At 49.6% G+C, this 15,057-nt stretch overlaps 1 protein-coding gene across 3 annotated transcripts in view; it reads left to right on the forward strand.

Moving 5' to 3' along the window:
* Positions 1-15,057, forward strand: part of PDE3A (phosphodiesterase 3A) — a 298,794-nt gene that overhangs the window by 205,411 nt on the left and 78,326 nt on the right. For all 3 annotated transcript variants that reach the window (XM_029052392.1, XM_029052378.2, XM_029052387.2), the window contains exons 3-4: positions 1,725-1,994; positions 3,825-3,982. In XM_029052392.1, coding sequence (XP_028908225.1) covers positions 1,725-1,994; positions 3,825-3,982 — 428 coding nt within the window. The remainder of the gene's footprint in view (positions 1-1,724; positions 1,995-3,824; positions 3,983-15,057) is intronic.

Below are 15,057 nucleotides of genomic sequence, written 5' to 3' on the forward strand. Positions count from 1 at the left end.
TCGCTCAACAGCTCCCGGGGACAGACTTTTTCCAGGCTGATGCGCCCCTGCCACACACACATATACACACACTCACCATCCTTCTCTCTCTGCTGCCCACATCAATAATAATAATGATTATGGGACGACTATGTGCCAAGCACTGTTCAAACCCCTGGGGTAGATACAAGGTAATCAGGTTGTCCCACGTGGGGCTCACAGTCTTAATTCCCATTTTACAGATGAGGGAACTGAGGCACAGAGAAGTGAAGTGGCTTGCCCAAGGTCACGCAGCAGAATACACACACACACACGACATACTGGGTTGAGCACAGGCCTGGGAGTCTAAAGGCCGTGGGTTCTATTCCCGGCTCAGTCATTTGTGTGCCACGTGACCTCGGGCAAGTCACTTCACTTCTCCGGGCCTCAGTGCTCTCATCTGTAATATGGGGATAAATACTGTGAGCCCCACGTGGGACAGGGACTGTGTCCCACCCGGTTATCTTGTACCTACCCCAGCACTTAGAACAGTGCATGGCGCAGAGAGGAGCAGCGTGGCTCAGTGGAAAGAGCCTGGGCTTCGGAGTCAGAGGTCATGAGTTCGACTCCCGGCTCTGCCACGTGTCAGCCGTGTGACTGTGGGCAAGTCACTTCACTTCTCTGTGCCTCAGTTACCTCATCTGTAAAATGGGGATTAACCGGGAGCCTCACGTGGGATGACCTGATTACCCTGTATCTCCCCCAGCACTTAGAACAGTGCTCTGCACATAGTAAGCGCTTAACAAATACCAACATTATTAACTTAACAAATCCTGAAATTATCGTTATTATTACCCATCATGCATCCTCCTCTCTCTGCTGCCCATGACACACACACACACACACACACACAAAGACACACACACGATGCAGTGGGCAGCACACGGGCCTGGGCGTCAGACAGTCATGGGTTCTAATCCCGGCTCCTCCCTTTGCCTGCCGAGTGACCTTGGGCAAGTCACTTCTCTTCTCCGGGCCTCAGTTCCTTCATCTGTATAATGGGGTCTAAGACTATGAGCCTCACGTGGGCCAGGGACTGTGTATCTACCCTGGCACTTAGAACAGTGCGTGGCACTTAACGAATACCAGGATTAATATTCTTATAATAATTGTGTATTAATATAATATATTAATATTCCTCAGTTACCTCATCTGTAAAACGGGGATGAAGACTGTGAGCCCCACATAGGTCAACGTGGTCACTTTGAATCTACCCCAGCGCTTAGAACAGTGCTTGTCACATAGTAAGCGCTTAACAAATACCATCATTATTACCCATCACACATCCTTCTCTCTCTGCTGCCCATAACACATATAATAATAAAGTTGGTATTTGTTAAGTGCTTACTATGTGCAGAGCACTGTTCTAAGCGCTGGGATAGATACAGGGTAATGAGGTTGTCCCACGTGAGCCTCACAGCCTTCATCCCCCTTTTACAGATGAGGTCACCGAGGCACAGAGGAGTGAAGTGACTCGCCCACAGTCACACAGCTGACAAGTGGCAGATCCGGGATCCGAACCCATGACCTCTGACTCCCAAGCCCGGATTCTTTCCACTGAGCCACGCTGCTACTCGGCTATGCACACAAACCCCCCCATCGTGCATCCTTCTATCTCCCCCGCATCCCAACACACGCGCACCCCCCGCCCCCGACACGGACCCACACCCGAGGCCCGCGCGCTCTCTCTCGTGTGTCGGCTACAGGGCTCGGGGACGAGCGTGCCGGTGGACATCGCGGTGATGGGGGAGGCCCACGGGCTGATCACGGACCTGCTGGCGGACCCCTCCCTGCCGCCCAACGTGTGTACGGCTCTGCGGACCGTCAGCAACCTGCTGAGCGCCCAGCTCACCTTCCCGGCCCTGCACAAGGCCCGGCCCGCGCCCTCACCCGGGACCCTGCCCGCCTGCTCGGAGGGCCTGCCCGCCTCCGACACCGAGGACGGACCGGATCGGGAGAAGCCGGCCATTCCCAAGGTACCCCCCCAACGCCTCGTCCCCCTCCCCCGGCCCCTTCCTCGGTCACCCCGCTCCTAGCGGCCTGGCTCAGTGGCTAGAGCCCGGGCCTGGGAGTCAGAGGGACCTGGATTCTAATCCCGGCTCCACCGCTTGTCTGCTGTGTGACCTTGGGCAAGTCACCTTCTCTGGGCTTCAGTTCCCTCGTCTGTAAAAGGGGGATTAAGAGTGTGAGCCCCATGTGGGACAGGGACTGGGTCCAACCTGACTACCTTGTACCTAACCCAGAGCTTAGAACAGTGTTTGGCACAGAGTAAGCACTTAACAAGTTCCATGATTATCATCATTATTATTATTATTACAGTTTAGAAGGGGATCTTAGTGTCCTGTCATTCTTAAACCAGGGAACCCTTTCAGGGTTTTTAAATTCATGCTTCTTGTGGGCAGGGAATGTGTCTGCCAGCTCTGTTGTATTGGGCTCATTTATTCATTCAATTCATCCAATCACATTTATTAAGTGCTTACTGTGTGCAGAGCACTGTGCTAAGCACTTGGAATGTACAACTTGGCAACAGATAGAGACAATCCCTGCCCAACGACGGGCTCACAGTCTAAAAATGGTATTTGTTAAGTGCTTGCTTTGTGCCAGCCACAGTTCTAAGCTCCGGGAGAGATACAAGGTAATTGAGTCGTCCCACATATTAAAAAAAAAAATAATGTCGGTATCCTTAAGCGCTTACTATGTGCCGAGCACTGTTCTAAGCGCTGGGGTAGATACAAGGTAATCAGGGTGTCCCAGGTGGGGCTCACAGTCATAATCCCCATTTTACGGAAGAGGTAATTGAGTCACAGAGAAGTTCAGTGACTTGCCCAAAGTCACACAGCTAAGTGGCAGAATCAGGATTAGAACCCACAACCTCTGACTCCCAAGCCGGGGCTCTTTCCACTAAACCACACTGCTTCTCAAATGCTTCTCTCCCAAGCGCTTAGCACAGTGCCCTGCACTCAGTAAGTGCTCAAAAAATGCCATCGATGATGAAAGCTCACTGGGGGCAGGAAATGTGTCCATCAACCCTGCCGTATTGTCCTCTTCCAAGTGCTTAGTCCAGTGCTCCGCACCTAGTAAGCGCTCAATAAATACAATTGATTGATGGTGATAATGATACCACTGTGAACGGTAATAAATCCCATGCTCACCGTCCAGTGCCCCGCACATAGTAAGCGCTCAGTGAATTTGATCGAGCGCAAGATTGATGATGACGGTGACGATACCGCTATGAACTGTAATAAATCCCGTGCTCACTGACAAGTGCTCCGCACACAGTAAGCGCTCAGTGAATACGATCGATCGATAGACTGATGGTGATAATACCACTGTGAAGGGCAATAAATTCTGCGCTCACCGTTCTGGGCTGTGCACACAGTAAGCGCTCAGTCAGTACGATCGATCGATCGATCGAGGATGATGCTCATAACACGGTGAAAGGAAATGAATCTCGCACTCCCTGTCCAGTGCTCTGCACACAGTAAGCGCTCAGTGAATACGATCGATGGATAGATTGATGATGATAATACCACTGTGAAGGGCAGTCAATTCTGCACTCACCGTTCTGGGCTCTGCACGTAGTAAGCGCTCAGTCAGTACAGTGGATTGATTGACGACGATGTCCATAACACTGAAAGGAGATGAATCTCGCACTCCCCGTCCAGTGCTCCGCACACGGTAAGCGCTCGGTGAATGGATGGTTGGATGGACCGTTGATGACACCGATGACGCGGCTAGCAGCGTGAAGGGGGATGAATGTCGTGCTCACCGATCCCGGGGGGGGGATGCTCTCTCTCCCCATGCAGCGCCTGAGGAAGAGTCTCCCGCCGGGGCTGCTGAGGCGCGTCTCGTCCACGTGGACCACGACGACGTCGGCCACGGGCCTGCCCACCCTGGAGCCGGCCCCCGTGAGGAGAGACCGCAGCGCCAGCATCAAAGCCCACGAAGGGCCTTCTTCTGTCAGGTCAGAGAGCCCGGCCCGGCCCGGCCCGGGACCTGCCCCTGACCCCCGTCCCCCACGCCCACCGCACATCAGGTGGCCTTGGCCCGGACCCTGAGGGAGCTCCAGAACCGAGGGGCCTCCCTCGTCCGGACTGGGTGGGAGTTTGAGGTCCAGAGTTCCTCCTTGTCCGGACCGGGAGGCAGTTTGAGAACCGAAGGGCCTCCCTCGTCCTGACCCCGAGGGAGCTCGAGAACCGATGGGCTCAAGAACCGACGGGCCTCCCTCGTCGGGACTGGACGGATATTGGAAAGCCGAAGTTCTTCCTTGGCGAGACTGGGCGGGAGTTCGATAGCGGAGGGGTCTAACCTCAGCCGGACTGGGTGGGAGTTTGAGAGCCAAAGCCCTTCCCTGGGCCGGATCGGGTAAGGGAAGTCTCGACAGGCCGTGAGGACAGGCGGGGCCGGGGAGTGTGGAGGCTGGCGGCGACCCGAGGTCGGGGGCCGAAGCCCCACGCTGCTAGGGGTTCGAATCCCGGCTCCGCCGCTTGTCAGCTGTGTGACCGTGGGCAAGTCACTTAACTTCTCTGTGCCTCAGTTACCTCATCTGTAAAACGGGGATTAACTGTGAGCCTCACGTGGGACAACCTGGTCACCCTGTATCTACCCCAGCGCTTAGAACAGTGCTCTGCACATAGTCAGCGCTTAACAAATACCGACATTATTATTATTATTAGGGGTCCCGGGAGGGGCCACGGACACCAGAAAGGATCGCCAACGGGGTCGGAGAGCGGCTCTGTCCTGCGGTGGACGGAGGGACCGAGAGCGATGTTTGTCTGGGGACCATCCAGTTCCCTCCGAGACCGACCGGGGAGGAGGGCCAGTCGCGTGGTGCCTCCCCCGCTGAGCTGCCGGGTGCCCACACATACACACACTCACAAATATACACCTACGTATATGCACATTCACACCCAAATGTGCGTAGCATTAATATTTACACATATATAGTCAATTGAACCTATTGGTCTGTACATTGATAAAAATAATGATGGTATTTGTTAAACGCTACTATGTGCCAAACACTGTTCTAAGTGCCGGGGTAGATACAAGGTTATCAGTTTGTCCCACATGGGGTTCACAGTCTTAATCCTCAGTTTACAGATGAGTAACAGGCCCAGAGAAGTTAAGTATCTTGCCCAATGTCACACAGCAGCAGGGGGTGGAACTGGGATTAGAACCCACATCCCCTGACTCCCTAACCCGTGCTCTTTCCACTAAGCCACGCTGCTTCTCTTGTGTGTAATGATCTATGATATTATATATGATATATGCATATATGTGTGGGTGTGTGGGGGAGATGGTGCTTGCACAGAGAAGCTGTCGGTGAGCCCGTCGTCGATCGTATTTATTGAGCGCTTACTGTGTGGAGAGCGCTGTACTAAGCACTTGGGAGAGTGTAAATTAACAATATAACAGACACGTTCTCTGCCCCCAGTAAGCTTCCACGTGGCCTAGTGGATAGAGCCAAGATCTGGAAGTCAGAAGAAGCTGGTTTCTAATCCCATTTCTGCCACTTGTCTGCCCTATGACCTTGGGCAACTCTGGGCCTCAGTTGCCTCATCTGTCAAATGGGGATTAAGGCTGGGAGTCCCATGTGGGATAGGGGCTGTGTCCAACGTGACAGATTTGCATCTACCCTAATGCTTAGAACAGCGCCTGGCACATAGTGAGCTCCGCCGCTTGCCAGCCGTGTGACTTTGGGCAAGTCATTTAACTTCTCTGTGCCTCAATTACCTCATCTGTAAAATGGGGATTAAAACTGTGAGCCCCATCTGGGTCAACTGATCACCTTGTATCCCCCAGCGCTTAGAACAGTGCTTTGCACATAGTAAGCGCTCAACAAATACCACCATTTTTATTTTATAGTAAGCACTTAACAAATACCACAGTCATTGCATCTAGTTGTAATGAATAGAAGCAAATTGTCATGGGCTAGAAGAGCCATAACTAGGTAGTCTTGTACCCATCTCTGCCACCTTGCATGACTCCCCCTGAGCCACCCCAAGCGGGCAGTGTGTTTGTGTGTTGTTTATAGTATTGGTTACGTAGTTGTTATTTGCCAGGATTAGGGATTGGAACCCAGGCCCTTCTGACTCCCAGGCCTGTGCTCTATCCTCTAAGCCTGCTTCTTCTCTCAAGCAGCCCAGTGTGGCCTAGTGAAAGGTAATAATAATGTTGGTATTTGTTAAGTGCTTACTATGTGCCAAGCACTGATCTAAACACTGGGTTAGGAACAAGGTAATCAGGTTGTCCCACGTGAGGCTCACAGTCTTCAACCCCCATTTTACAGATGCGGTAACTGAGGCACAGAGAAGTGAGGTGACTTGCCCAGGGCCACAGAGCTGACAAGCGACAGAGCCAGGATTAGAACCCGTGACCTCTGACTCCCAAGCCCAAGCTCTTTCCACTGAGCCCCGCTGCTTCTCCTTGTAGTGTGGCCCAGTGGAAACAGCCCTGGCTGGGAAGTCAGAGGACCTGGCTTCTAATCCCAGCTCCACCACTTGCCTGATGTGTGACTTTGGGCAAATGATTTTTTTTTTTTTTTCCAGTGGTATCTGTTAAGTGCTTACCCCCCGCCCCGTTTAGACCACGAGCCCGTCGTTGGGCAGGGATTTTCTCTATCTGTTGCCGAATTGTACATTCCAAGCTCCTAGTACAGTGCTCTGCCCGTAGTAAGCGCTCAGTAAATCCGATGGAATGAATGGATGCGCCAGGCACCGAACTGAGGGTTGGGGAAGTCGTCAGGTTGGACAGTCTCTCTCCAACATGGGGCTCACAGTCTCAATCACCGCTTGGCGGATGAGTTAAATGAGGCACAGAGAAGCGAAGCAACTTGCCCAAAGTCACACAGCAGACAAGTGGCAGAGCCAGGATGAACACCCAGGTCCTTCAGCCTCCAAGGCCCTCGCTCTATCCACTAGACCACACCGCTTCTTCTTCTGCACTTCACTTCTGTGTGCCTCGGTTTCCTCACCTGTAAATCCTACTTCCTCCTACTTAGACTGCTGTGCCCCATGCGTGGATATAGGGACTTTGATTGACCTGCTTATTTTGCATCCACCCAAATGCTTAGTACGGGGCCTGGCACTTAGTAAGAGCTTAAGAAATGCCCCAAACATCGCCCCAAAGCCAAGCAAACAAAAAAATACCAGCAGGATTTATTTCCCTTTAGGCTGTGCGCACCCATAGTCAAAGAAAAAAAAAAGTACGGCAAAATTGCGTGTAATTTAAGGGTTTGGCGACCAAAAAGCTGTGGATCAAGCCCCAGCCACGTGGAGGGAGGGGGCTGTAGGCTTGGAGTTTTCCGGGGACACGCAGTTGGAAAAGCCAGACCCGTTTAGCCTCTGGCCGATGGAACTCGTTTTGTTTTGTTGTCCGTCTCCCCCTTCTAGACTATGAGCCGGTTGTTGAGTAGGGATCGTCTCTATCCGTAGCTGAACTGTACTTTCCAAGCGCTTAGTACAGTGCTCTACACACAGTAAGCGCTCAATAAATACGATTGATTGAATGAATTAATTAATTCTGCTCATCAGAAGCACAAGATGTTTGGGGCCTCCTGAGTCTGACTAATCCGGGGAGCTTTCTCGCCGCCCCCTCGGGACCCGCTTCTTGAGACTCAGGTAGATATGGGCAAGGAATGTGTTTGATGTTATTCCCAACTGCTTAGTACAGTGCTTTGCACACAGTAAGCAGTCAATAAATGCGATTAAAAATAATGATAATGATGGAATTGCAAACTGAACCCTGCAGCCCTCTCCCGCTATCTTTCGGGCCTGCAATACCCCTGTTGGTCAGTGGCAAGAGCCTGGACCTGGGAGTCAGAAGGTCATGGGTTCTAATCCCGACGCCACCACTTGTCTGCTCCGTGACTTTGGGCGAGACACTTCTCTTCTCTGGGCCTCAGTTCCCTCATCTGAAAAAAGGGGATTGAGACTGTGAGCCCCACATGGGACAGGGACTGTGTCCAACTTGATTTGCCTGTGTCCACCCCAGAGCTCATTACACTGCCTGGCGCATAATACTGTTGGTATTTGTTTAACGCTTACTATGTGCCAAGCACTAAGCGCTGAGGTAGATACAGGGTAATCAGGTTGCTCCATGTGAGGCTCACAGTCTTAATCCCCATTTTCCAGATGAGGTCACTGAGGCACCGAGAAGGGAAGTGACTCGCCCAAAATCACACAGCTGACAAGTGGCAGAGCCGGAATTAGAACCCATGACCTCTGACTCCTAAGCCCGGCCTCTTTCCACTGAGCCACGCTGCTTCTCTAAGCTCTTAACAAGTACCATATTATTATCAGTATTATTATTATTATTATCATCCCGCCTTTCCACGGGTCCGCACTGCCCTCTGCTGGTCAGTTCCGCTTCTTCCTTCTCCAGAATCCTTGATTCAGCCCACACTGAGAACTGAAAAGAAGCCCTTACTTTTCATTCATTTCATTCGATAGTATTTATTGAGCGCTTACCATGTGCAGAGCACTGTACTAAGCGCTTGGAATGTACAATTCGGCAACAGATAGAGACAATCCCTGCCCACTATCGGGCTCACAGTCTAATCGGGAGAGACAGACAGCAAAGCAAAACAGAACAAAACAAAACATCATCATCAAGATAAATAGAATCAAGGAGATATACACCTCATTAACAAAATAAATAGGGCAATAAATAATATGTACAAATAAGCACAGGGCTGAGGGGAGGGGAAGGAGGAAGAGCAGAGGGTGGGAGGGAGGGAAGGGGAGGGGAGGAGGAACAGAGGGAAAGGTGGTGCTCGGTAATCCATCAATCCATCAGGGGTCTTCTTTGAGCCCTTACTGTGTGCGAAGCACTGGACTGAACACTTAAAGTTGGTATTTGTTAAGCGCTTACTATGTGCAGAGCACTGTTCTAAGCGCTGGGGTAGATACAGGGTGATCAGGTTGTCCCACGTGGGGCTCACAGTTTTAATCCCGTTCTACAGATGAGGTAACTGAGGCACAGAGAAGTTAAGTGACTTGCCCACAGTCACACAGCTGACAAGTGGCAGAGTCCGCATTCGAACCCATGACCTCTGACTCCCAAGCGGTGCAACAGAGTTAGGAGACCCCTTCCCAGCCCATAACAGTTAACCACCAAAGATCCTCAGGAGAGAGATTCCCGATCGATCGTCTGATTTAGTTCAGAGAGATTTGGGTTTCAGGTCTTGGTTTAGTTTCCCCCAGATTTTGATATTGTTCTCGGGGAAGTGTGTGTGTGTGTGTATCTGGAAAGGCCAGTTCATTCATTCAATCGTATTTATTGAGTGCTTACTATGTGCAGAGCACTGTACTAAGCGCCCGTGGCTTAGTGGAAGGAGCATGGGTTTGGGAGTCAGAGGACGTGGTTTCTAATCCCAGCTCCGCCGCTTGTGTGCTGTGCGACCTTGGGCAAGCCACTTAACTTCTCTGTGCCTCAGCGCTTAGTACAGTGCTCTGCACACAGTAAGCCCTCAATAGATACGATTGAATGACTATAAAATGGGGATTAAGAGTGTTAGCCCCAGGTGGGACAATCTGATTACCTCGTATCTACCCCAGCACTTAGAACAGTGCTTGGCAAATAGTAAGCACTTAAATACCGTAATTATGGTTTCCAGCATAGCTCAGTGGAAAGAGCCCAGGCTTGGGAGTCAGAGGTCATGGGTTCGAAGCCCGGCTCTGCCACTTGTCAGCTCTGTGACTGTGGGCAAGTCACTTAATTCTCTGTGCCTCAGTTACCTCATCTGTAAAATGGGGATTCATTGTGAGCCTCACGTGGGACAACCTGATGACCCCGTATCTCCCCCAGTGCTTAGAACAGTGCTGCGTTTTAAGTGCTTAACAAATACCGACATTATTATTATTATTATATTTATTACAGTGTCACAGTAAACTGCCACACTCAATGTGACATCCTTACTTAGTACGTGCTCTGCACACAGTAAGCACCCAGTAAATACCACTGATCGATTATGATGAGGTGAAAATTGATGGGGTGGAAGGTAACTGAGTCCACTGAGGGTGTTCAGGTGTGTCAGCAAAGAGGACTGGGTTTCCTGCACCTTTCTGAAGGAGCAGAGACGCCTACACATCAACCCCGGCTGTCGCTGACATTTGAGATCGTCAGAGAAGGTACTAAATGAATTGAGCTCATTCAGAGCCCGGGCTTGGGAGTCAGAGGTCGTGGGTTCTAATCCCGGCTCCACCACTTACCGGCTGTGTGACTTTGGGCAAGTCACTTCACTTCTCTGTGCCTCAGTTGCCTCATCTGGAAAATGGGGATTGACTGTGAACCCCACATGGGACAACCTGATTACCTCGTATCTACCCAGAGCTTAGAACAGTGCTTGGCACATAGTAAGCGCTTAACAAATACCAAAATTATTCTATAGGAGAAGCAGCGTCGCTCAGTGGAAAGAGCCCGGGCTTGGGAGTTCGAATCCCAGCTCTGCCACTTGTCAGCTGTGTGACTGTGAGCAAGTCACTTCACTTCTCTGTGCCTCAGTTACCTCATCTGTAAAATAGGGATGAAAACTGTGAGCCTCACGTGGGACAACCTGATGACCCTGTATCTACCCCAGCGCTTAGAACAGTGCTCTGCACATAGTGAGCGCTTAATAAATACCAACATTATTATTATTATTAATATTAAAAGACTACTGGTCTTCTTACCAGGATTCTTAACGTATTAAACAAACAAGGCCTAGTGGAAAGAGCCTGGGCCTGGAAGTCAGAAGGCTCTGGTTTCTAATCCTAGCTCCTCCCCTTGTCTGCTGGATCACCTTGGACAAGCAACTTCTCTTCTCTGGGCCTCAGTTACCTCATCTCTAAAATTGGGGATATTCATTCGCTCATTCAATCGCATTTATCGATCGCTTCCTGTGTGCGGAGCACTGTACTAAGTGCTCGGAAAGTACAATTCGGCAATAAAGAGAGACAATCCCTGCCCTTACAGTCTAGAAGCGGGGAGACAAGACATCAAAACAAGTAAACAGGCATCAATAGCATCAATATAAATAAATAGAAATATATATATATATGTATATGTATATAGATATACAAGCGCTAAGGGGCCGGGTAGATCAAGGGGAGCGAATAGGGGCGATGGGGAGGGGGAACTGAGGAAAAGCAGGGGGCTGAGTCTGGGATTATGACTGTGAGCCCATGTAGGACAGGGATGTGTCCAAACTGATTAGCTTGAATCTACCTCAGTGCTTAGTACGGTGCCTGGAATAATAATAATAATAACTGGCATTTCTTAAGCACTTACTACGGGCCCTACACTGTTCTAAGTGTTGGAAAAAATAATGGTGGTATTTGTTAGGCACATACTATGTGCCAGACACTCTACTAAGCACTGGGATCAAAACAAGCAAATCAGGTTGGATATAGTCCTTGTCACATGAGGGGCTCACAGTCTTAATGCCTATTTTATAGATGAGGTAACTGAGGCACAGAGAAGTGAAGTGACTTTAATTCTATTTATTTATATTGAGGCTACTCATGCTTGTCTACTGGCTTTACTTTGTTCTGTTGTCTGGCTCCCCATTTCTAGACTGTGAGCCCATTGTAGGGTAGGGATTGTCTCTGGTGTCAAATTGTACTTTCCAAATGCTTAGTACAGTGCTCTGTACATGGTAAGCACTCAATAAATACGATTGAATGAATGAACAAATTAATTTGCCCAAGGTTACACAGTAGGCAAGTGGCAGAGGTGAGAATTAAACCCAAATCCTTCTGACTCCCAGGTCCAAACTCTATCCACTAGGCCGCTTTCCCATTTTTTTTTTAAAAACAGTGGGATTAGAACTCAGTTCTTCTAATTCTAGGTACAGGCTCTTTCCACTAGGCTAGAGCTCAAGTTCCTCTGGTTCCCTCTTCTCTTTTCCTTGGTGCCCGCCTTGCCAGTCTTGCCCTCTCTGCGTCTTTCAGGCGGCAGGGCAGCTATGTCCCATCTTTTGCCCTCAGCGGAAGCATCTTGCTTCCTGGAGTCTGAATTCTCCAGTTGACTCATCCAGCCAGGACCAAATCTCCAATCTCTCCCCAGAAAATTAAGCACCTTTATCTCCATTATGGAAAAAGTGATCATTTTAGGGGATATAACACTCTGGACAACGTGTTCATTCTTCTTATTCAAATATTGGTTTCAGTGCACCTTTTCGAATAAATAGAGATGCTGTTCAAAAACAGAGTAACCACCCCTCTTGTGATAGATCTAGTATAAAATCTCAAAGGTAAGTAGAAAATAGAATATTCACTGGGTGGCCTACCGAATAATTGAATGCATCGTACACCGTATGCATCGTTCTTACTAGGTAGATAGAACGGTGATTAAAGAGTCATCACATGAGCCATTCTGAGGTCTTCGAACGATACAGAGTGGTTTTTTCGGTTTTTATGGATTTTATTCATCTGTTTTTTTAAATCATTCAATCAGTCAAAGGTATTGATCACTTACTATGTGCAGAGCACTGTACTAAGTAATTGGGTGAGTAAAATACAACTGAGTTGGCAGACCGGTTCTCAGCCCACGTGGAGTGTGCAGTCTAGCTGTCTTCATCTTCTGACTTGACTTGGTAGTTTTGTTTGCTTTTGGTATCTGTTAAGCGCTTACTATGCGTCAAGCACTGTTCTAAGGGCTGGGGTAGATACAGATGTATCTACACAGTCCCTGTCCCACAGTGGGCTCATAGTCTAAGGAGGGAGGGAAAACAGATGCGTCGTCCCCATTTTGCAGTTGAGGAAACTGAGGCCCAGAGAATAATAATAATGATGGCGTTTGTTAGGTGCTCACTATGTGCCGGGCACTGTACTAAGCACTGGGGTAGATACAAGCAAATGGGATTGGACACAGTCCCTGTCTCACTTGGGGATCCCAGTCCTCATTTTACGGATGAGGCAACTGAGCCCCAGAGAAGTGAAATGACCTGCCTAAGGGTCACAGAGCAGACAAGTAGAGGAGCTGGGATTAGAACCCAGGTCCTCTGACTCCCAGGCCCGTGCTATTCCAACTAGGCCATGCTGCTTCCTGAGTGGTTCTGCCTAATTACACAGTGGCGTGGAAAAAAAATCCTAGCCTGAATGATGAAATCCCCCTCCCCCGTGAACATGAATGAAGCAGTGCGGGGAACTGTGCGTTCCAGTCATGTGCTGTGACCTAGATGACTGAAACACTCAGATTTCCTAGATCAGCCCGTCTCCTCAGTGCAACAGAAATGATCGCCGTGTGAGGAAGAAGAAAATAGTTGCCTCAGAAGGAACTGGCAAATGGCAAAAGATCATCACGATGCAAACAATCGGGCGAGCAATAGCCTTCATTCGGTCGTATTTATTGAGCGCTTACTATGTGCAGAGCACTGTACTAAGCTCTTGGAATGTACAATTCGGCAACAGATAGAGACAATCCCTGCCCAGTGATGGGCTCACAGTCTAAATGGGGGAGATGGACAGCAGAGCAAAACAGAACAAAACAAAATAAATGGTTTGATGTAGATATCATCAAGATAAATAGAATCATAGATATATACACATCATTAAAATAAATAGAATAATAAATAATATATACAAATATGCACAGCGCTGAGGGGAGGGGAAGGGGAAAGAACGGAGGGCGGGAGAAGGGGGAATGAGGAGGGGAGGAGGAGCAGAGGGAAAGGGGTTCAGTCTGGGAAGGCTTCCTGGAGGAGGTGAGCTGTCAGATAACGATGGAATACGTACTGTGTGCAGAGCACTGTACCAGGAACTTAGCTAGCAGACATGACCTGTGCCCTCCAGGAGCTTGCAGACTCCTGGATGAAGAGAATCAGTGTGGCCTAGTGTGTGGAGCATGGGCATGGGAGTCAGAAGGACCTGGGTTCTAATTCCAGCTCCTCCACGTGTCTGCTGTGTGACCTTGGGCAAGGCACTTCACTTTTCTGAGCCGCAGTTACCTCCCCCGTAAAATGGGGATTAAGAGTGTGAGCCCCATGTGGGTCAGGGACTGAATCCAACTGATTAAACTGTATCTACACCAGCACTTAGGATATTGCCTGGCACAGAGTAAGAATTTAACAAATATTATAAACAAAAAATAAAATCAATAATTAAAAATTAAAAAACCAAAAATTAAACTAAATAAAAAACAAACACTAAGCCCTGGGGATACTACAATAGAGTTAGTAGCCATGATCCCTGTTGACAAGGAGATAATTATGGTATTTGCTAAGCGCTTATTATGTGCCAAGCACTGTTCAAACCGCTGGGGTAGATACAGGGTAATCAGGGTGTCCCACGTGGGGCTCACAGTCTTAATCCCCATTTTACAGATAAGGTCACTGAGGCACAGGGAAATGAAGTGACTTGCCCCAAATCGCCCAGCTGATAAGTGGCAGAGCCGGGATTAGAACCCACCACCTCTGACTCCCAAGCCCGGGGTCTTTCCACTAAGCCACGCTGCTTCTCACGATCATAGTTTCCTGTCTTCAGAGCACTGCGCTAAGCACTGGGGAGAGTGATACTTGCCCTCGAGGAGCTTCCGGTCCACTGTGTGCAGGGCATTGTACTAAGCACTTGGGAGAGTACAATAGAATTAGTGCCTTCAAGGCTTTTATTCATTCATTCAATGGCATTTACTGAGCACTTACTATGTGCAGAGCACTGTACTAAGCGCTTGGAATGGACAAATCGGTAACAGATAGAGACGGTCCCTGCCCTTACGGCTTAGGGCTTACGGTCTGACTGGGGGAGACAAGCTACTTTTACAAGCTACTGTGTGCAGAGCACTGTACCGAGCACTTGGAGAGTAAGCTACGGTTAGTAGACACAACCCCTGCCCTTAGGAGCTCACAGTCTATTATGTGCGAAGCACTGGACCGAGCACTTAGAGAGCATTTGTAGAGTTGGAAGTCACAGTCCCTTCCCTCACCCTGCTCTGACCAGATTCGGTCCCCACCCGACAGTGCTCAGAAACAGCCGGGAAGCAGGAGGGAATAATTCCCTTCTCACGGGACGCAGTGTGGCTTCGTGGACAGAGCCCGGGCCTGGGAGTCAGAGGACCTGCGTT

This window comes from Ornithorhynchus anatinus, chromosome 2, assembly GCF_004115215.2.
Source record: "Ornithorhynchus anatinus isolate Pmale09 chromosome 2, mOrnAna1.pri.v4, whole genome shotgun sequence".
In the NCBI taxonomy this organism is placed as follows: Eukaryota; Metazoa; Chordata; class Mammalia; order Monotremata; family Ornithorhynchidae; genus Ornithorhynchus; species Ornithorhynchus anatinus.